A 21,049-nucleotide genomic window follows, 5' to 3' on the forward strand; every position below is an offset into this window, starting at 1 on the left:
AGTTGGATGCCCGATCCTAATCTCCCTTGACCCAGGTACAGGACCTCTGTCTTAGTTGGATTAAGCTTCAGCCGGCTTAACTGCAACCAACCCGCCACGGCTTCTAACGCCCTGGTCAGATGGTCTGGGGAGGTGTCCAAATGGCCATACATCAACAGATAGAGCTGGGTGTCATTTGCATATTGGTGACAGCCCAGTCCAAAACCTTGGGCAATCTGGGCAAGGGGGAGCATATAGATGTTAAACATCATTGGTGAGAGAATAGCTCTCTGTGGCACACTGCATTCAAGTGGGTCCTGCAGAGAAGTCTGCTCACCAGTTGCCACACTTTGTCCCTGACCACGTAGGAAGGAAAAAAGCCACTGTAAGGCTACCCCTTGAACTCTGATATTGGCAAGGCAGTGGGTCATTGGATCGTAATTGACCATGTCAAACGCTACTGAAAGATCTAACAACATTGGCAGCGCCGACCCACTCTGATCCAGATGCCTTCTAAGGTGATCTGTGAGGGCAACCAGAGCAGTCTCCATCCCATGACCGGAATGGAAGCCGGACTGGAAGGGATCAAGGGTAGAGGTATCCTCCAGGAAAGCTTGGAACTGCTCTGTCACTGCTTAAACCCAATCCAAATCTTCCACTGCTTCTGCTTTTTTACTGTTAAAAATACCTCAGGAGATCAGATAATAGATCTCTAGCATAATGTGTAAATTGGACCTTAAATATGTTTAAAAACTCCCAATCAGCTTCTCCACTGGTACTTCACAATGTATATGAGACAATGAGCAGTTATGAGCTATCTTCAGTAGTTTCACCATTAGTGCATTGCCTTGTAAGCCTGCTACATATAAGTCAACATCATTAACTTACTTCTGAAAGGCACTACATTTTCTGCCTTGTGTGCATAAAGTGCTGTCAAGACATGGCCAAATTATGGAAACCCTAGCAAGAGTTTTCAAGGCAAGTGAGAAGCAGCAGTGGTTTGCCATTACCTTCCTCTGCAGAATCTTTGTTGGTGGTCACCCTTCTAAGAAGTACCCCTGCTCAGTGTAATTATTTGAATAATTGTAATTGTTTGAATAATTCACATTAATTTTATTGCATCATAACTATATGGATTTTTATATGCCTGGTCTGCCTCTTTCCTTCAACTTACCAAGACATGTTCATAATCTGTACCGTAGTCATCAGAGCTGGCAATCTGTGTTTGCTGATGGATCCATTCCTCCAGATCTTCATATTCCCTTAGGAAGTTATGCAGTGCAAGAGTTTCTTCCAACCTTTTGCCTCTTTTTGGAGAGATAGACAGACAAGAGGATTGAAATGTTATGGTTTACAATATCACCACCATGACTGTAAACATAAAGAAGAAATCAAAGCTCAGTATGGAGGGCAATGATTCACCAAACCCGTAGATTGAGAACAACAAAAAGAGCAAAGTAGGTAAGTCACCAGACTGCCAGCAATGGGTGACAGAGTTGTTGTCAGAGGAGACAAGAAAGCTGTCTCAGGTTCAAAAACACTCCTCCCCCCCCCAATACAATATTTATTTCAGTATTTCAGTATCAGGTTACACGACAATTCAAAGTTCATAAAGCAAAAGTAACTCATATCTACATACTCAAAATTGCCACATATCTTACACAAAAACAATACAATAAAAAGCAGGAGAGCGTGGTTTAACTATGTATCCTTCTTTTGTATAATTGATAACAACTTAAATTTCCTTATCCTCTTAGATCTCTCAAGTCTCTTAATTAATCTGCTTTCATTTTGACAATTAATTTATACTATAATCATCTTAAAGTTTACATTTACATATCAATTCATAAAATAAATTCCACTTACATATTGCCTCCCAAGGTCGGAATGAAGAGACTGACAACATAAATTTTTGGTAAAATGGGCCTTTTATTGAACATAACCAAACTGTAACTATCACAGCAAGGGTTACCAGAAACTGGACAAGCCCCAGGGTCATCCCTTGACCCTTCCTTGTCCATGTATGAGCGATCCACCCTGCCCCTGACAAGAGCCACAGGTTTGGCTCATGGCAGGCCGGCCAGGCCAGATCATCCTACCCCACACTGGCATAATCACCCAGGAAGAGCCAGTCTTGTGCGGAGGGATCACACAATCGGCATTCTGCAACATTGAGCCATGGAGCCCATCTGCCGCTCCTGCCAATCGCTTGCACTCAACCGGTGCGGTGCCCTGGGTGCTCACCTTGGCTTCCGTAACCCCTTGCTCATTCTGCCAACACTCAACCAACTACTACCAGTTGTCCCTCTCTAACAAGCAGTACAAGGTAGGCAAAAAACACCTCAACAAAAGCCAATCAGGTGAGTGTGAAAAAATTCCTACCTGGCCCCTAATAAGGCGACCAGATAAACCTGTACTGCTGAAGGGCAGGTAGGTGGGCTGAGAGCCACGACGAAACTGCGTAGCTCAGGGCGGGGCCGGGACCTTATAGTCCCAGCGCTCCGCCCTCCAACAAGCCCCGGATGACCGGGAAACAATCAGCCTCCTCCCTCCGACAGGGAGGCAAACGCGGCCACGCCGCCTACAGCCGCTGTAGCAGCGGGCTGGGTGTGACCGAATTGTCTGTCTACTTGGTCTTATCAAATTTGACAGAGTCAATCTCCACTATCGCCAAATTTTTTACTATAAGTTCATCCATAGGCGAGCTAATAAAATTCTAGCCGCGGTGACAATATACAAAATCATGTATTTCGTTTCCTTTTCCATCTTACTGGGTATAATATTGAGTAAAAACAGATCTGGTTTATATGGAATTTCTATCTTTAACATTTTACATAACAATTTGTGCACTTTTATCCAAAACCCTTTAACTTTCTTACAAGACCACCAGACATGAAAGTAAGTGCCTGTACTATTTCCGCATTTTCAACACTTGTTGGACGACCCTGGAAACATTTTAGCAATTTTATGTGGCGTTATATGCCATTGATAGATCATCTTATATATATTCTCCTTGAATGCAGTTGACCTCATGATTTTGATATTTGTATTCCATATCTGCGACCATTGTTCTAATTCTATATTATGGCCTATATTTCTTGCCCATTTGACCATCACTTTTTTCACTTCTTCGTCACACATATCCTGTTGGAGAAGGTTATTATAAATCTTGCTAATTATTTTTGTATCTGTTCCCAGAAGCAACTTATCAAAAGGACAATCTTGCAAATAAAAACCAACTTCTCTGTCTTTGTTATATCTTGATTTTAACTGGGCCACTGACCACCAGTCTAAAATAATATTTTGGGTTTTTAAGACCTCATTTGACTTTAACGCACCTGTGTTATCCAAAATATTTTTGTATCTTACTATTTCATCCTGCATAAACAGTCTCTGTTAAGACAAGGCTTCCAGAGGGGCAACCCAATTTGGTATCTAATTCTCCTTTTCAATTTATCCCATTTCAGAAGTAGGGATTTTCTTATTAAATGATTTTGAACGTATTTATGACCTTCTATACCATACCAGGTAAAAGCATGCCACATAGTTTTCAGTGTGTGTCTCTCTAATGCCAGTAACCTCTTATCCCCCAACAATATCCAGTCTTTAATCCAGACCAACGAATAGGCCTTATAGTAGATCTTCCAATTTGGTAAGGCCAGCCCACCTCGCTCTCTTGCATCCTGTAGCAGTTTATACCTTATCCGGGCTCTCTTGCCCTGCCAAATAAATTTGCCTGTCATTTTCTTTAACATTTGAAAAAAGAATTCTTTCAATTGTATAGGGGCTACTTGAAAAAGAAGCATTACCTTGGGGAGTATCATCATTTTCAATGCTGCAATCTTCCCTAAAAAGGAAAGCTTCAACCCTTCCCATCTGTGCAACTCTTGCTCTATTTCTTTTACTAACTTAAGATAATTATTCTCATAAATAGTACTGGACCTATTCGTTAGCAGAACCCCTAAGTATAATGCCCCTGTATAAATCGATGGTGCGATCTCATTTGGAATACTGTGTACAATTCTGGTTACCACACCTCAAAAAGGATATTATAGCATTGGAAAAAGTCCAGAAAAGGGCAACTAGAATGATTAAAGGTTTGGAACACTTTCCCTATGAAGAAACGTTAAAACGCTTGGGGCTCTTTAGCTTGGAGAAATGTCAACTGTGGGGTGACATGATAGAGGTTTACAAGATTATGCATGGGATGGAGAAAGTAGAGAAAGAAGTACTTTTCTCCCTTTCTCACAATACAAGAGCTTGTGGGCATTCGATGAAATTGCTGAGCAGTCAGGTTAAAACAGATAAAAGGAAGTACTTCTTCACCCAAAGGGTGATTAACATGTGGAATTCACTGCCACAGGAGGTGGTGGCGGTTACAAGCATAGCCAGTTTCAAGAGGGTATTGGATAAAATATGGAGCAGAGGTCCATCAATGGCTATTAGCCACAGTATGTGTATACTGATCCAACATGGCTTCTCTTATGTTCTTAAGTATCTTACCCTTTTTTACAATCTGAAAGTTTGCTTTCCTCTCTAATTCTCTTTGCAATGTGATAGGCATGTTTTTGGTGATCATTTTCATTTTCTCAGAATTAACTTTCATACCAGCCACCTTCCCAAACCTCCCCAATTCTTCTTTTAAAGCCCCTATAGATACCACGGGATCCTCTAAAATGAAAACTTGGTCGCCTGCAAAAGCCTGAACCTTAAATTCTTCTCCTTTTACCCGAAGACCTTGGATCTTTTTATTCTTGTGAATTGCTTTTTTAAACATTTCCAGGTATAATATAAATTGTAGCGGTGACAATGGGCACCCATGTCTGGTTCCTTTTCTTAAATCGATATTTGCCGTTGTGTCTCTGTTTACTATTATCTTAGCCTTTTGGTCTGAATATATTGTTTCAATAATTCTGCCAATACCCCCCCCCCCATTTCATTTCTCTCAAAATTTAAAATAAAAATTGCCGGTTCAAGTTGTCGAACGCCTTCTCGGCGTCGAAGAATACCAAAGCTAATTGTTTCTCACTATGCACTTCATAGTATTCCAACACATCTAAAATTGTTTGGATATTATTTCTAATTTGTCATCTGGGTAAGAAGCCAGATTGGTCTCTGTGAATAATTTGATCTAAAATCTTCAATCTTTTAGAAAGAATAGCGGCAAAAATCTTATAATCAGCATTTAATAGGGTAATTGGTCTATATTTTCCTACATCCTTGGAATCTGCCCCTTCCTTTGGTATTAATGTTATATATGACTCTCTCCAAGTCTCTGGCAGTTTTGCTGATGTCCATATATATTCTAGCAGATTTTTAAATGGCAAGAGCAGACAGTCTTCAAAGGTACTATAATACTCCATAGGGATTCTGTCTGGCCCTGGGGTTTTCCCTTTTTTCATTGTTCAAAAACACTTCTGAGTGCCATAGATGTAGACACTTGAAGTGAAAGAATCAATGAATGTATTTATGAGTCATGAAATATGGGTTGTTATTATTCATTTACTGCACTTAGTCTGCCTCTCTTGCTGAGACTCAAAGTAGATCACAAAATTAAGGATAAAGAAAACAGTATATAGTCTACAGTAATGAAGCTACGGAATTACAAACTTCTGAAACAATTGCAATACAAATAAGATAATACATAATATAAACAGTGTAATAAACTACAGTCCTATTCCCTTCATGAAAGCATCCTCTTGATCAATCCATTTACTACAACCCTGTCCCCTTTACAAAAATACCTTCTTTAACCATTCAGTTTTACATATTTTGCAGAACAAATTGGGGAACCACAAGAACATGTGGGGGACCCTCATTGTCTAGTTCCCTGCTATTTTTTTCCTCTTCCTTGAAAGCCCCAATAATTTCTACCCATTTCCTGCTTCTTCCCTCCTTCCTATCCACCTGTAAACAAACCTTTATCTACTCCTATCTTGAGCTTTCCCTCCTGGCAGATTCTTCTTGGGAAAAGTCTGGCCGGGTGGCTAACCTAGCTTTTGGGCTGGGCTAAGCTGCATGATGGGGAACCTGCGAAGAGTTGCAGAGAGTACCATGGCTTTTACTGGATCCTTATGCTTACATTATTTCTCTCCTCCTGGTAATCTCCATGTCCTCAACTTTGCCTGTTTCCTTCCACCTACCTTTTATCTGCCCTCCATCCTCAGCAATATTCATTCTTTATTTACTTCATACATACCCTACCTTTTACCTCAATGGAGATACAAAGCAGCTTATATCATACTCCTCTCCTCCATTTTATGTTCACAATAGTCCTGTGAGGTAGGTTATGTTGAGGTGACAGCATCCTTGTGGTCACCATGGGGATGATGCTGCAATTTTGAAGTGACTTTAAAAAAGATGGCTGGCTCAGGGAGACATCAAGCTGCCCTTGAAATAAGTCAGCTGGAAAATGAGTGGCTGGGAGCCTCCAGACGGCACGTGGCACATCCCCAGAACAGGGATGGGCTGTGTGCACTCTGGAGGAGTTTCCAGAGTGTTCATGCATCTCTCGACCGCTTCCCTGTTATTTAAGTGAACTCCTCCATTATTTAATCAGAACTCACTCCACAAGTGAAAACATCCTGGCTCTTTAGAGACAAGATAAACAAAGAGCCAGTTTGGTGCGGTGGTTAAGAGTGTGGACTCTAATCTGGGAGAACTGATTCCCCACTCCTCCACATGAACCTGCTGATGTGGCCTGGAGTCAGTCACAAATTCTCACAAAGCTGTTCCTTTCAAGAGCAGTTTCTGTCAGAGCTTTTTCAGCTCCACCTGCCAACATTGTGGATGACACTCTAGGTTTGGGGGGAAACACTATGGTTTTTTGCTACAAAACCACAGAGTTTGCCTCATAATCACAGTGTCATTGTGCAATATCCCCAGCACAATGACATCACTTCCAAGTGATATAATCACATCAGGGATGTTGCATGATGATGTCCCTATCTGGGAGTGGGTTTTCCCCCAGCTGGCCAGTGGCAGATTGGAGCCCTGAAGATCGGGGGATCCTCAGGTCCAACCAGGGATCTGGCAACCCTAACCTCTCCTGCTTTACATGAGTCTTGGGTGGATTGGGCTCAATCCTTCTGTCAGAGGTCTGGCCAGTCCATGTGTGGGTGGGAGGCTATTAGCCTGCCCCTTATGCCAATAAAGGCTAACTTGACTTGACTATTAGCCTGCCCAGGGGCCTCCAGATGTTTTTAATGGTAAGTCTTGACCTGTCTGTGGGGTAAATCAGGCTTGGAACTGGCCCAAGTTTACAACAACAACAACAACAACAACAACAAATTTTATTTGTATCCCGCCCTCCCCGCCGGAGCAGGCTCAGGGCGGCTAACAACATGGTTCAGAGTTAAATTATACAAGTAAATAAAACTACATTAAACATTATCAGCATTTAGTTAAAATCTGGTTAAGCTTTAAAATTAAATTAGTTAATTTTTAAAAGTGCTAGTGCTATGTTTGCTTTTTCTGATGGCGGTTTCCTTCGCAATTTCCATTTTCATCAGGGAAGGCCAGTCTGAAGAGGAAGGTCTTGCAGGCCCTGCGGAACTGTTCTAGGTCCCGCAGGGCCCGCATTTCCTCTGGAAGTTGGTTCCATAGGCTCGGGGCTATAGAGGAGAAGGCCCGGTTACAGGTGCTTTGCAGCTTCACCTCTCTCGGTCCGGGGATAGTCAGCAGGTTTTTCCCGGCTGACCTCAGTGCTCTCTGGGGTTCATATGAGGAGAGACGGTCCCTAAGGTAGACAGGTCCTCGACCATATAGGGCTTTAAAGGTAATGACCAGCACTTTGTAACGAACCCGGTATGTAACTGGCAGCCAGTGCAGTTCGCGCAGCCCAGGCTGTATGTGCTCCCATTTAGGGAGTCCCAGCAACAGTCTAGCCGCTGCGTTCTGCACCAGCTGCAGCTTCCGGGTTCGGCACAGAGGCAGCCCCATGTAGAGGGCATTACAGTAATCCAGTCTCGAGGTGACCGTTGCATGAAGCACCATTGCCAGATCTTGGCGCTCTAGGAAGGGAGCCAACTGCTTTGCCCGCCTTAGATGGAAAAAGGCTGACTTGGCAGTGGCTGCAATCTGGGCCTCCATTGATAATGCAGGCTCCAGTAAAACTCCCAGGCTCTTAACTCGGTGCGCCGCTTTCAACGGCGCCCCGTCGAAGACCGGGAGAGGTATTTCCCCTCCCCGAGCGCCCCGACCCAGACAAAGGACTTCTGTCTTCGCTGGATTCAGTTTCAGCCCGCTCTTCCTCAACCAGGTTGCCAAATCCTGCAGGGCCCGGTCTAAATTCTCTGGGACGCAGTCAGGCCGTCCGTCCATTAGCAGATAGAGTTGGGTGTCATCTGCATATTGATGGCACCCAAGTCCATGTCTCCTGGCAATCTGGGCAAGGGGGCACATGTAGATATTAAATAGCATTGGTGAGAGAACTGCCCCCTGAGGCACTCCACAATCCAGTGTGCGCCTCTGGGACAGCTCGCCCCCAATTGCCACCCTTTGTCCCCGATCCTCGAGGAAGGAGGCAAGCCATTGTAAGGCAGACCCCCTCACCCCTACATCGGCGAGGCGGCGGGTCAGTAGCCGACAGAGTTTCCACAGCAAAATGGGAATTGGCGGGCCTAGTCTGAAACTCTAACTACTACACCACACTGCCATTTGTGTTTCAGCTGCTCTTGAACAGTAGCAAACAGTTAGGCCTAGGTAAGTTATGCAAGTTGGGTGGTAGTGAGTCACCCAGTAGTTGCTGCTCGGCACCAATGAGTCTTCCCTCAAAGGCCAAAATATCCCTGTAAGTTTCCCTCTCCTTGCTTTTTACTGACAGAAACCAAGTCTGTTGTAGTTGCCTAGCAATGGTCACTGAGGAAAGCTGTTTCTTAAAGCAAAGGCACTCCTTTTATAATTTTTTTAATGTAATTTTTTTTATTTCAGATTTTCTGCAAACCTGGGATATTTTTTTGGTTTGTAGAAAGATCTGTCTTGTCCATTCATGGCTCCAGTATCTGGATTTAAGTATAATCAGATTTGGCCAACTTGGCTATTAGAATACACAAGTGAGGAACTGCAACAAAAGGTTGTATATTGTGGCTATGGAGGCATGGGGGGTTCCTGACATGCCTCCATAACTGCTGCCTCAGCTGCCCTTTTCATAGTTTCCTGCCAGTTCTAACTAGAGAGTGGGAACAAAGAATCTTCCTAGGCCCAAAGTCTAACTGGTTAGAAGCTGGTGGGAAAGTTTAAAAAGGGCAGCTGAGCTGGCAGCTATGGAGGTGTGCAAGTAGAAAAGGAGTATCCACAGATGAGGCCACATGTGACTATTAAGGTACAAGTACCTTGTGGGAAGCAATCATCCCATTATCTCTATTTTTGTTTCTTCCCCTGTCCCCCACTCCTTCTCTCTCTCTTTCTCCCCCACTCTGTCACTATTCCTCTGGTTCTCCCTCCCCACAACACCTCCTGTTACTCTTACTCTCTCCTCTTCCCCCAAGAACTGCTGTTTATGATTCTCTCTTGAACTCTCTTTTTCTCTTTCCCTAATATCACACTCTCATACATATACTTTATTTCTCTTTTTCTCCATGCTCCCTCTCATTGTACTTTCACTCTCTCTGCCTTGCTCTTGTTCCCCTCCTGCTGCTGCATATTTCAATAGCTCCTCCTCTCCGGCCTCCATCTGGAGCACCGCTGCTGGAGAGGTGGTAAAAGCAGACTTGGTTGCTTCTCAATTCCCCAGCAACCCGCCTGACAGCTTTACCTCCCCCCCATCATCAGTGCCTCATTCAGCTCTCTCTCCTCACTTCCTCAGTGGGTGCTCACCTGACTCCCCCCTGTTGTCAGCACAGTGCTTCATAAGTAGGGCAGGCTGTGCTGGGGACAATTACTGTGGTGGGTCCAGCCTCTTTTCTGGCAGCAGTTCCTCTTTTCTGCCATGCCTCCACCAATTCTCCACCCTACAACACTATTGCTGCTGCATTGTCTGCACTTGCTGTCTTGTTTGAGTGGGAATTTAAACCTACCATTTAATTTTTTGTTAGTTTCAGATTTTTCTGCAAACCTGGAGAGACCCCCAAGTTTGCAGGGGTATCTATTTTTTTCTGTGTGGGCACAATCCACGGATCTAAATATCTGCAGATGGAGCCACACTTTTGCTATTAGAATAAATGATGATAAAAATGTAGTAGTCTTCCTGACCGCCTCTTGATACAACCATGTTCTCACTGTAAAGAGTTTGTTCATAGCCTACTCTCATTCTGTCTTATCAAAGTACTTGATATGTTAAAACTCTACAAACATTAAGCTGAAATTCACAAGCTTTCACGGATAAATGTAGTACAGTCTTCTGCTGTAGATGAGTCATACACAGTTTTAAGGGGGTTGTACTCTCCTATTACAGTACAAAATATGAGCTAAATGACTTTTAAAAACTAAGCTGTTAATCAGCCATCATTATATATGTTATAATATACATTGATGACTGCTATTCTCTGTAATCCTCAATTTATCTAGCCATCCATCCCATTTTTATCTTAGCCTTTCTCAAAGGAGCTCAGGATACCATATAAGGTTATCCCCTCCACAGTTTTATCATAGAGGTAAACTGGGCTGGGAGGGAATGATTGACCCTAGGTCATGAAATAACCGTTTCGTCTGAGTAAAAATCTGAACCCAGACCTCGCTTGGACAACTATTCTGTAATTCATTCTCATTCTTTCTATACTGCTGGGGAAACATGGTAGTTCTCATGAGGACATATGGGAATGGGACAAAATAATGTAACATGAGTACAAATTAATATATATTTTCCAAAATGCTAGACCTCTAATCCCTGCTCTCACTCCTTGTATGTCCCTTCCCTTTTCCTAAAAGGCTGTGATATTTTTAGAACACATGCATTTTTATTTTTAATTTAATTTCTGTTCAGTGATTTATTTTAAAAAATATATACATAATAAATGTTATAATTAGTATGTATTCTTCCCTAGTGCAAAATCTCTCCCTTTGTTTAGATTTACAATGTTAGAAATTTGCCTGGGTTTTTTTTTACCATAGGATATAATCTTAATTTAGGGGAAAATGTGTACCCTGTCATGTGTGAAATCTGACATGTGACTCCATAATTTTGGATGCAAATCCCTGCAGCAGTTTCCTTTTTCCTATATTCTTGGCAACATAAATACTTATGCCATTCTTCACAGCACACATGACAGTGTACTTGTTATCCCTTACCAAGACATTTGATATTTAAATGAATGAGATTACTTAGTCCACCACTAACCATTATATATAGCAGCATACACCCCAGCCAACCAAATCTCTCTCTATACATACATTAGTATGCTCCAAAGCTAGATGAAGACAAAAGTGTGTGCATATTCACGTACACACACACACCAATTAGTAGAAAACATTGGCTTTTGCTTTTTATACCTTGAGAAGGCCATTTCTCGCAGTTCCTGAAGCTGCGACTGAACTTGCTCCTGTGGTGCATCAACTTCATCAAAGTAAATAGAGCCTGGGAGAAGCAGTGTTTTGGCTCTTTCCTCTAGTTCCATTGCTAAACTCTGGTAAATGTTAATCTCATGCTCAAGTTCCTGGCAGAAAATAGAACACAAGCAGAACTTTGGAGACACAAGATATAAAGTCCACAAGCAGCTGGCCAGTTGCAGATGTGCAAAAAGGGGAGGCCAGATAGCTTATAACTCCTGCTTAACTGCCCCAAAACAAGAGAATCAAGATATGAGGATGATTTTCTTAGTTCTTATGGTCAAAAAATGATCCTCAATCAACAACTTGTAATTTTTTACTTACTATTTTTCTCTCCAGTAATGACTAGTGTTACCAATCCCATAGTGGGTCCTGAAGTTCTCAAAGAATTACAATTGATCTTCAGACTCTATGACATCATATCCCTGCTGAGCTGCCTCCTCTGCACACACTCAACCCTTCCAGGCACCATCCCCTAATAGGGACCCACAGCACCTTACAACATCATTCTTCCCTCTTCCATTTTATCCTCACAATAACCCTGTGAGGTTGGGAAGGCTGAGATAGGCACACACAGAGAGGAAAACAGCCTTGGAAAAGAGCCATGCCTCCTGTCCTGCCATGGTCTCCAACCCCCCAAGGAAGGAGAAGGAAGCAGCCTGCTTATATACATAAAGCCCTATGATTCAGTCCTCTTATTTATATACAACTAAGTATATGGCCAGTGAGCTGCATTTGGCTCGTTAAATTACAGGTTGTGTAGTTTTGCTCAAAGAATATAGGAAAACATTTTCCCCAATTTGTCAAGAGTGAACTATTTGAAATTTACCCTCCATGGAGTGTGTTGTGATTTAGATAGGCATCTCTCAATGATGGTTGCTAAATTCTAGGGGAGGGGGAGTCAAACACTTTGAATTACCTTATGTTTCTTTATTAATTTAAGAGTTGCAGCTTCATCTTTACCACAGTCTTTGTTCACTACCAGTGCAAGCTTCTCTAGTACTGAATTCTCCAGTTCTGATATATCTATTAAAAACTATAGATAAAAATAGATGGTTATTTTTTATCCCTACTTAAAGTAAGATTACCTGCTGAACTTCACAAGTTTCAATTGCAAATTACTGTTACATGATAAATTCATGGATTCCATACTAAATGAGGAGCCAGTTGAAATACAGAATACCTAGCTTTAATTACACAAAGCTAGCGAAAGGATTTTCAGACTTGTTCTCTGCTTTATTTAAGAGGCTTTCAAGCAGCAAGCTGAACTAGCATTATCTTCCCTACTGTGACAAACAAAACACATTAAAAGGACAGGAGCAAAATGCTATGAAATGAATGAATAACATATCTTACTTCAATCAGCAAAAGGTAATTGGATGGGTATATCATGTTGTAAAGATTTTCCAGAGGATGTCAGACAGGTTCCTACCAGGAACATGGCATTGTGGAACGAGGGTCTAGACTAGATGATCCTCTGGATTTCCAGGATTCCAAACTGCTATAGGCAAATCCCCTGATCCCTTTTTTTGCATTTACTTGACATGTGGACTAAGAAATGTTAATTTCATAGCATGGAATACTGTAATTTTTTAAAAAGAAAAGTAAATGTATTAGACTCAATACAATGACCTGAGCATATGATCCAGCACGCATGGGAATGTACAATTTCATAATAAACATGGCTGAGCCAATCACATATATAAATGCATAATGACTTCAAAAAAAAAAAAGATATCCTTGCCTGGAATGCTAGACAGAGAAGGGTACTAGCCTAAGTTTACCCCTGATGATTTCAATATGCAGAGGGTTTTTAAATGTGGCATAGGACTGAGACAGGTTTTTGTCTACCTGCAAGCTAGCTCAGTCCAAGAAGGATCTTACCATCATGGATTTTTTTTTTAAAAAATGTTGAAACCAGCAGTCTGGTAAAGCAAAGAGGTCTTTGGGGCCTTACAGATTGTCATACCCTCCATACTTAATAGCATTTAATCTATATCCAGATGATGTGTGATATCAAGATACCTGGTGGAAGGCAACAGAATGCTGTAGCTGTTTGATCTTTCCCTCACATGCACTCTCTAACTCCATCCAACCTTCACTTAGCTCCTGGCACATTTCCTTGATTCCCTGGGATGGCATGTGCTTGCCTTCTGACAGTGCTCTTCCTTTCTCTAGAACCCTCAGCACTTGGTGATTATGGGTATTCACCTCTGCTTGTAATTCCTAGAACAAAGCCATTAATTAAAGATAAGAAAAGGTAATGTAAAGATAAGAAAAGGTAAGAGGCAGGGCTAAAATAGTTTTTTAAAATAAAAAAGGATAACAGTATATGAACATGGATGATGTTACTTCTCAAAACTTGTTGGTTGTATGCACTGAGCTACTTTTGCAATAATATCTGAGGGATCAAAAAATGAAAATGTTTAATTTTTTTAAAAAATCTATACTGTCTCCCTGTCAGGACACATAATTCAAGAAGGCTTGCAAATATAGAAAAACTAAACAATATAATTCAAAATTGAAACAAGGGAACTATTACAACAAAAACAACTTCCAAACACAAGATTTTCAACATCCAGCACAAAAAATCTTGTCACAGTATCAGTTATCTTCACAACTAATCAGGACAGACTTTGCATGGTACATAACAGATAACAAAAGAAGCTCTGGGTGAACATCGCTTGGGAGAGAATTCCATACTGTAGGGTTGTAGTTGTTTTAAATAACACCAGAGGCAAGTAATAGAAGCAGGAAAACATTTCCAGAGTTGTAGACCCAAGATAAGTGAACACTTATTTTGAATACAATTTGCTCATCCAATTTATGTTTGGCTAATTGGAGTTCTTCTGATCCTGTACACCATAACAACATTTTTTAAGGGCTGCAACAAAAAAGCATACTTTTATGTCCTCCATACTTCTGATAGGCTCACTCTAAACCCAGGAGAGTGACAATTCTATAAACTGCAATTCACATATTTTCTGCTTTTCTCTCTCACACATAAGTGGTCAACTTCAAGGTTGTTGGGGACAAGCAAGGAGAGAATCTGTCTGGAAACACAGCAAGCAGGAAGTGAAGGCAACAGACAACAGCTGAACATGATAGGAAAAACAGATGGACCCTCAATGTAATCCAGATAAGTCTTCTTACATTCTTAGGTCTGCCATGAGATCCCAGCAATGGCCAACCAAAGTGTTAGTCCAGCACTCTGTTTTCAATTGTGCACATCTAGATGTTAATGGAAACAGCTAAGCAGGATATTGAGGAAATAACCTTCCCTTTGGGTTTGTCTCTAGCATCTGATAATCACAAATATATTGCTTGTGAATATGACAGTACACAAACTATCATGGCTGCTGATAGACCCAAAGGCAGTAGGGGCAACCATTCATTTCGTATTCCAACTCTGTGTTAAATTAAACAGCACAGAAACATATTTATGCCAAAAGTTTTCAAACGACATCTTAAGATTCATTTGAACAATCCTTTTCTAGAAAGTGAGACAAATGATATTTGGTAGAAGAAATTACTCCCAGGAGTTGAATGCTTGATGACTCAGAGCACAGTTGTTACTGCTCTCTCTCTTGAGTTAAACTTTAACAAAAATTAAGTTTTCCCAGTTGCTGCAATAGCACAGGCAATTGATTTAGCACAGGGTGCTAGAAATGGATTATATCCATCACAAAATTCAGGAAACATTTAATTGGCATTTGGTTCATGGTTTTCAAACTCTTGGGAGTTTCAGCCCTGCATGGAGAGGACATTGTTGAACATGAAGCATTTCACTAACTTCTCTTGAAGAGAAACACAAACTTTTAAAGCTTTCTATCACTAATAACATCACAACTAAGTTTAAGCATCTGTCTTTTGTTCAAAATACTGCAGAGTTGAGGTGTTTCTTTCCAACACCAATTCCAAAGAAATAAGTAAAATCAGATATGTTATGCTATTTCTTATACTGGCTGCACAAGACCACAAAGCATACTAGAAAGTTAAGCTATGAGTAGTAGCTAGGGACAATTCTAGATCCCTTTTTAAGATTGGCAATGTGTGGTGATTAACATGTGGAATTCACAGCCGCAGGAGGTGGTGGCAGCTACAAGCATAGCATGCTTTAAGAGCGGATTGGATGAAAATATGGAGCAGAGGCTATTAGCCACAATGTGTGTGTGTGTGTGTATATATATATAAAGGGATCAAGTAAGTAACAGTGACTTTAAGCGTGCACCAAGTTGTGAAACACAAGTTCCAGATCATAATAAGAACATGAGAGAAGCCTTGTTGGATCAGGCCAACACTCTGTATCACACAATGGCAAAAAACAAACAAACCCAAGCCCATGTTCCATCAGAAGGTTCACAAGTGGTGCTAGAAGGCCTTCCACTTTGCCCCCCCGCCAAGTACCAAGAATACAGAGCATCACTGCCCCAGACTGTTCCAATAAAATGCTGTGGCTAATAGCCGCTGATGGACCTCTGCTCCATATTTTTATCCAATCCCCTCTTGAAGCTGGCTATGCTTGTAGCCTCCACCACCTCCTGCAGCGGTAAATTCCACATGTTAATCACCCTTTGGGTGAAGAAGTACTTCCTTCTATTTGTTTTAACCTGACTGATCAGCAATTTCATTGAATGCCCACGAGTTCTTGTATTGTGAGAAAGGGAGAAAAGTACCTTTTTCTCTGTTTTCTCCATCCCATGAATTATCTTGTAATATTATCGTGTCACCCCGCAGTCAACGTTTCTCTGAGCTAAAGAGCCCCAAGCGTTTTAACCTTTCTTCATAGGGAAAGTGTTCCAAACCTTTAATCGTTCTAGTTGCCCTTTTCTACACTTTTTTCCAATGCTATAATACCCCTTTTGAGGTGCGGTGACCAGAACTGTACACAGTATTCCAGATGAGTCCGCACCATCGATTTATACAGGGGGGTATTATGATACTGGCTGCTTTGTTTTCAATCCCCTTCCTAATAATTCCCAGCGTGGCGTTGACCTTTTTTATTGCAATCACACACTGTCTTGACATTTTTTTCAGTGAATTATTTACCACGACCCCTAGATCTCTCTCCCTCTCTTGGTCAGTCTCTACTGGTTCACACCCCCATCAACTTGTATTTGTAGCAGGGATTCTTGGTTCCGATGTGCATTATTTTGCACTTGGTCACATTGAACCTCATCTGCCACATTGTCACCCCACTCACCCAGCCTCAACAGACCCTTTGGAGTGCCTCGCAATCCTCTCTGGTTCTCACCATCCTGAACAATTTAGTGTCATCTGCAAACCTGGCCACTTCACTGCTTACTCCCGACTCTGGATCATTAATGAACAAATTAAAGAGCATGAGTTGTATTGACACGCAACCTGATGCAACCTGATGTTAAAGGGACGTGTTACACGTATAAGGTTAGCCGTGCTCAGTTTTAAGGCCATCATTTTATCCGTTGGGTATGTCTCCTCTCCAAACTATAATTGCTTAGAACTGTTGCATCTCCATAATTCTCTAAATAAAGTCTGTGTTGCAAAACACGCTTTTCCTCAAACAATATGAAGCCTGCTACACCAGTGGCTGCCCTCCCTCCTTTCCCCTCCTTAGGAAACAGCGGATCCCTAGCAGCCCCCTCGGGGACTGTTGTGTCACTCCCCCATGAGGAAACAAACGACGTTCATTTTTTTGTTTGGGCGGGGTGTGCAAGTGTGGGCGGAGCAGCTGTCACTTTGATGATGATAGGGGGTCCTAGCTACTACTATTATGATATAAATATAGCCATATTGTTTGAAAACTGAGATAAGTCCTCACTTGAATTCTTCTGCTTTGGTGAATGAAAGGTTCTCAGATATAAACCTCTGCCTGCAAGTTCTGTGTATGTTGAATTAAGTTCATATGCCCATGAGTACATTTTATGGAGCCAAATACAATGCACATCTATTCCAACCAAAGTTCAAGCATCATTCCTCTGGGTCTGGTTGGTATAGCCTTATAACACCCTTCCCACTTCTAATACATACACTGTCATGATTATGAAAGGAAAAAAATATGTTTCATCTATGAAAATCATAGCCTATCAGTGCAATTCTAAAAACACTTTCCTGAAATTAAGCCCCTGAGAAGAATTAAGTCCTGAGAAGGATTCTGAGTAGACCTGCTTAGAATGGCATTGCATCTCATGGCAATGACTTGTTGCCCAGGGAGGGCTTTTTTTTGCAGCAGGAACTCTTTTGCATATTAGGCCACACACCCCTAATGTAGCCAATCCTCCAAGAGTTTACAGGGCTCTTAGTACAGGATCTCCTGAAGGTCCAGGAAGATTGGCTTCATCGGGGTGTGTGGCCTAATATGCAAAGGAGTTCCTGCTACAAAAAAAGCTCTGTGCCTAGGTCATGTTCCCTCCCATGCCCCCAGACCAGAAAAACCATATCCTACAAATATCATATTTGGGCCCCAATCCCAACTTTTCCCTTTCGGTGAGTTAGCTGATATATTAAATGATCCTGAAATAGTTTGAGGAAGTAGGGTAGGGTCAGAAGTATGCAATGAGTAATTAAATTGTGAAAATCACTGCCAGTGGACATAGTGATGGCTATGAACATAGATGGCTTTAACAGAGAAGTAGATTCCTGGAGGATAGGTCCAGCAGTGGCAAGTAAAGTCATGACAAGTAAAGGAAGCCTGTGCACAGAGGCAGGAAGAAACCCAGTGCTAGAAGGCAGCATCGGGAAAGGGCCTTGGCCTTTATGCTATTAGTTGGCTCTTTAGGGTAACTGTTTGGCTGCTGTGTGAAACAGAATGCTGAACTAGATGAGCCACTCTTCTTATGTTCTTAAATACCTTAGAAAAATTAAATACCCTAGATTTATTAATTTTATTAATTTGGCTTCTAGCCCTCCCTCCCCCGCAAGCAGGCTCTGGGCAGCTTATAATAGTATAAATGTGGCATAATATCAACTAGTTCAAACACAGTAAACAATTTAAAATTCATTGTCTCAATTTACGTTAATGGTTCACTGTCGGTGGCAGAAACTAATACCTGCAGCAGAAATTGAAGGTGGTGGTGGGGTATTTTGCAAGCCAAACAGAACCAGTGTAATATACAGAGTGCCCAGCAGTACCAGTGCAATCAAAGAGAAGAGGAAGAGATTGGATTTATACCCTACCCTTCACTACCAGAAAGTGTATCAGAGTAACTTACATCTCTTTCCCCTTCTCTTTCCCACAACAGACACCCTGTGAGGTAGGTGGGGCTGAGAGAGCTCTTCCAGAACTGCTCATGAGCAGAACAGCTTTGAGGGAGTTATGACTGACCCAAGGTCACTCCAGCAGTTGCATGTGGAAGAGTGGGGAATCAAACCTGTTCTCTTAGATAAGAGCCTGCACGCTTAATTGCTATACCAGACTGGCTCTCCAGAGTGCCCAGCCGAATCCAGTGCCATTGTGGCAATGCCAACTCAACAGGACTGATGTGAAGCACAGAATCACAGTTCAAGCAGCAGGGGGCAGTGCAAACCCAACAGAACCAGTGCAATGTACTAGTGCCCAGCAGAATTTAGTGTCATTGTGGCAATGCCAGTTCAACAGGACTGACACAAAATACAGAATCATAATCCAAGCAAGGGGTGTTTTTTTTGCAAGTTCAGCACAACCAGTTCAGTGTGCAGAAGGCCCAGCAGAATCCAGCACTACTGTGGCAATGCAAGTAAAAGAGGATTGATGTCAAACCAGGGAATCCCTGCAGTACAAACTGAAGGGGGACATTTCTTCAAGCCCAGCACAACTAGTTCAGTGTACAGTATGCCTAGGAAAACCCAGTGCCACTGTGGCACTGCAAACATAAAAGGACTGATCTCAAAGCCCAGTTTTACAAGAAGTCCAAACATGGGGATTTTACAAGCCCAGCACAACCAGTTACAATGTGCAGAGTGCCCATCACAGCCTAGTACTACTGGCACTGCAAACTTAAAATGATTGCTCTCAAAGCATAAGGTCACAACAAATCCAAGCTGGAGGTGGGATTTTGCAAGCTCTATGCAAGAAAATGGGAAGGGGACACAAAGAAATGTGGTCAAAGGGGGGGGGGGAAACCCTCTTGAAAGTTATAAGACTAATTTGAAACTGACAAGAGCGTTTCCAAGTTGGTGAATTCCACACAGACTCCTTGCTTTGACATTTTGTTTTTGTTTGAGCAGAGATAGTCTGTCTGGAAATGTATCCATTCACAAACTACCATGAACCTCAACAAACTATTTGAAATTCCATAGAAAGTTCATGCTGGTTGACCTGCCCTGAATTTCTGTTTATGAATCATGAACCAGCCAAAATTCATCACAAATTTTAGTGCAGGGATGTCAAATTCATTTGTTAGGAGGGCAGGATCTGACACAAATGGGACTTTGTGGAGCTAGGCTACACATGTCATATAATGTAATGCCAGGTAGCAGAGATATAAACTTTATAAAGGATATAGACAAATACAATTAAATATTTTTTAACTTAAAATACAAACATGCTTAAAACTCTTGCAATATTTTGTTTAAAATGAAAAGGTGGGGGAATAGTGGGATTTGGCAATGATATTTTTAAAATAAAACATCAAGAAAAAGCACAAGGATCACAGCAGAAACTATAACTATAAAATGCTCTGAATCTGAGAAAAGAATGAAATGGCATTGCAAACTTAGAATCATAGAATCACAGAATCATAGAGTTGGAAGGAACCCCCAGGGTCATCTAGTCCAACCCCCTGCACAATGCAGGAAACTCACAAACACCTCCCCCTAAATTCATAGGATCTTCATTGCTGTCAGATGGCCATCTAGCCTCTGTTTAAAAACCTCCAAAGAAGAGCCCACCACCTCCTGAGGAAGCCTGTTCCACTGAGGAACCAATCTAATGGTCAGGAAGTTCTTCCTAATGTTGACCCAGAAACTCTTTTGATTTAATTTCAACCCATTGGTTCTAGTCCTACCTTCTGGAGCCACAGAAAACAATTCTGCACCATCCTCTCTATATGACAGCCCTTCAAGTACATGAAGATGGTGATCTTATCGCCTCTCAGCCTCCTTTCCAGGCTAAACATGCCCAGCTCCTTCAATCTTTCTTCACAGGACTTGGTCTCCAGACCCCTCACCATCTTTGTCACCCTCCTCTGGACCTGTTCCAGCTTGTCTATATCCTTCTTAAAATGTGGTGCCCAAAACTGAACACAATTCTCCAGGTCAGGTCTTACAAGATCTGGACACTATACTTCTGTTGATATAGCCCAAAATTGCATTTGCCTTTTTAGCCACCCCATCACCCCTTTTTTGACAGCTGACTCATGTTCAGCATATGATCCGCTAAGACCCCTAGATCCTTTTCACACATACTACTGCTAAGACAAGTCTCCAACATTCTATAACCATGCTTCTGCCCCCACCACCCCGGGGTCTACTCAGATTGGCAGTGGCTCTCCAGTATAATATCCCCCTTTGGTTGTGGGTTCCAAGGTTAGAGTACTCACTAGGTCAGGTTCATTCAGCAGGGACAAGCTGGCTCAAAGTATCAACCCTTTATTGGCAAGGGCTCTGCTCCAGGAAGCATGAATTTCAG

General features: G+C 41.9%; 1 protein-coding gene across 1 annotated transcript in view; it reads right to left on the reverse strand.

Annotated features, from left to right (window-relative positions):
- SPTBN5 (spectrin beta, non-erythrocytic 5) overlaps nt 1–21,049 on the reverse strand; it is a 215,039-nt gene that overhangs the window by 145,485 nt on the left and 48,505 nt on the right. Inside the window, exons 21-24 of the mRNA XM_060262355.1 lie at nt 13,489–13,689; nt 12,383–12,499; nt 11,407–11,570; nt 1,154–1,286 (exon numbers count right to left, since the gene is read on the reverse strand). Coding sequence (XP_060118338.1) covers nt 1,154–1,286; nt 11,407–11,570; nt 12,383–12,499; nt 13,489–13,689 — 615 coding nt within the window. The remainder of the gene's footprint in view (nt 1–1,153; nt 1,287–11,406; nt 11,571–12,382; nt 12,500–13,488; nt 13,690–21,049) is intronic.

Source organism: Heteronotia binoei, chromosome 21, assembly GCF_032191835.1.
Source record: "Heteronotia binoei isolate CCM8104 ecotype False Entrance Well chromosome 21, APGP_CSIRO_Hbin_v1, whole genome shotgun sequence".
In the NCBI taxonomy this organism is placed as follows: Eukaryota; Metazoa; Chordata; class Lepidosauria; order Squamata; family Gekkonidae; genus Heteronotia; species Heteronotia binoei.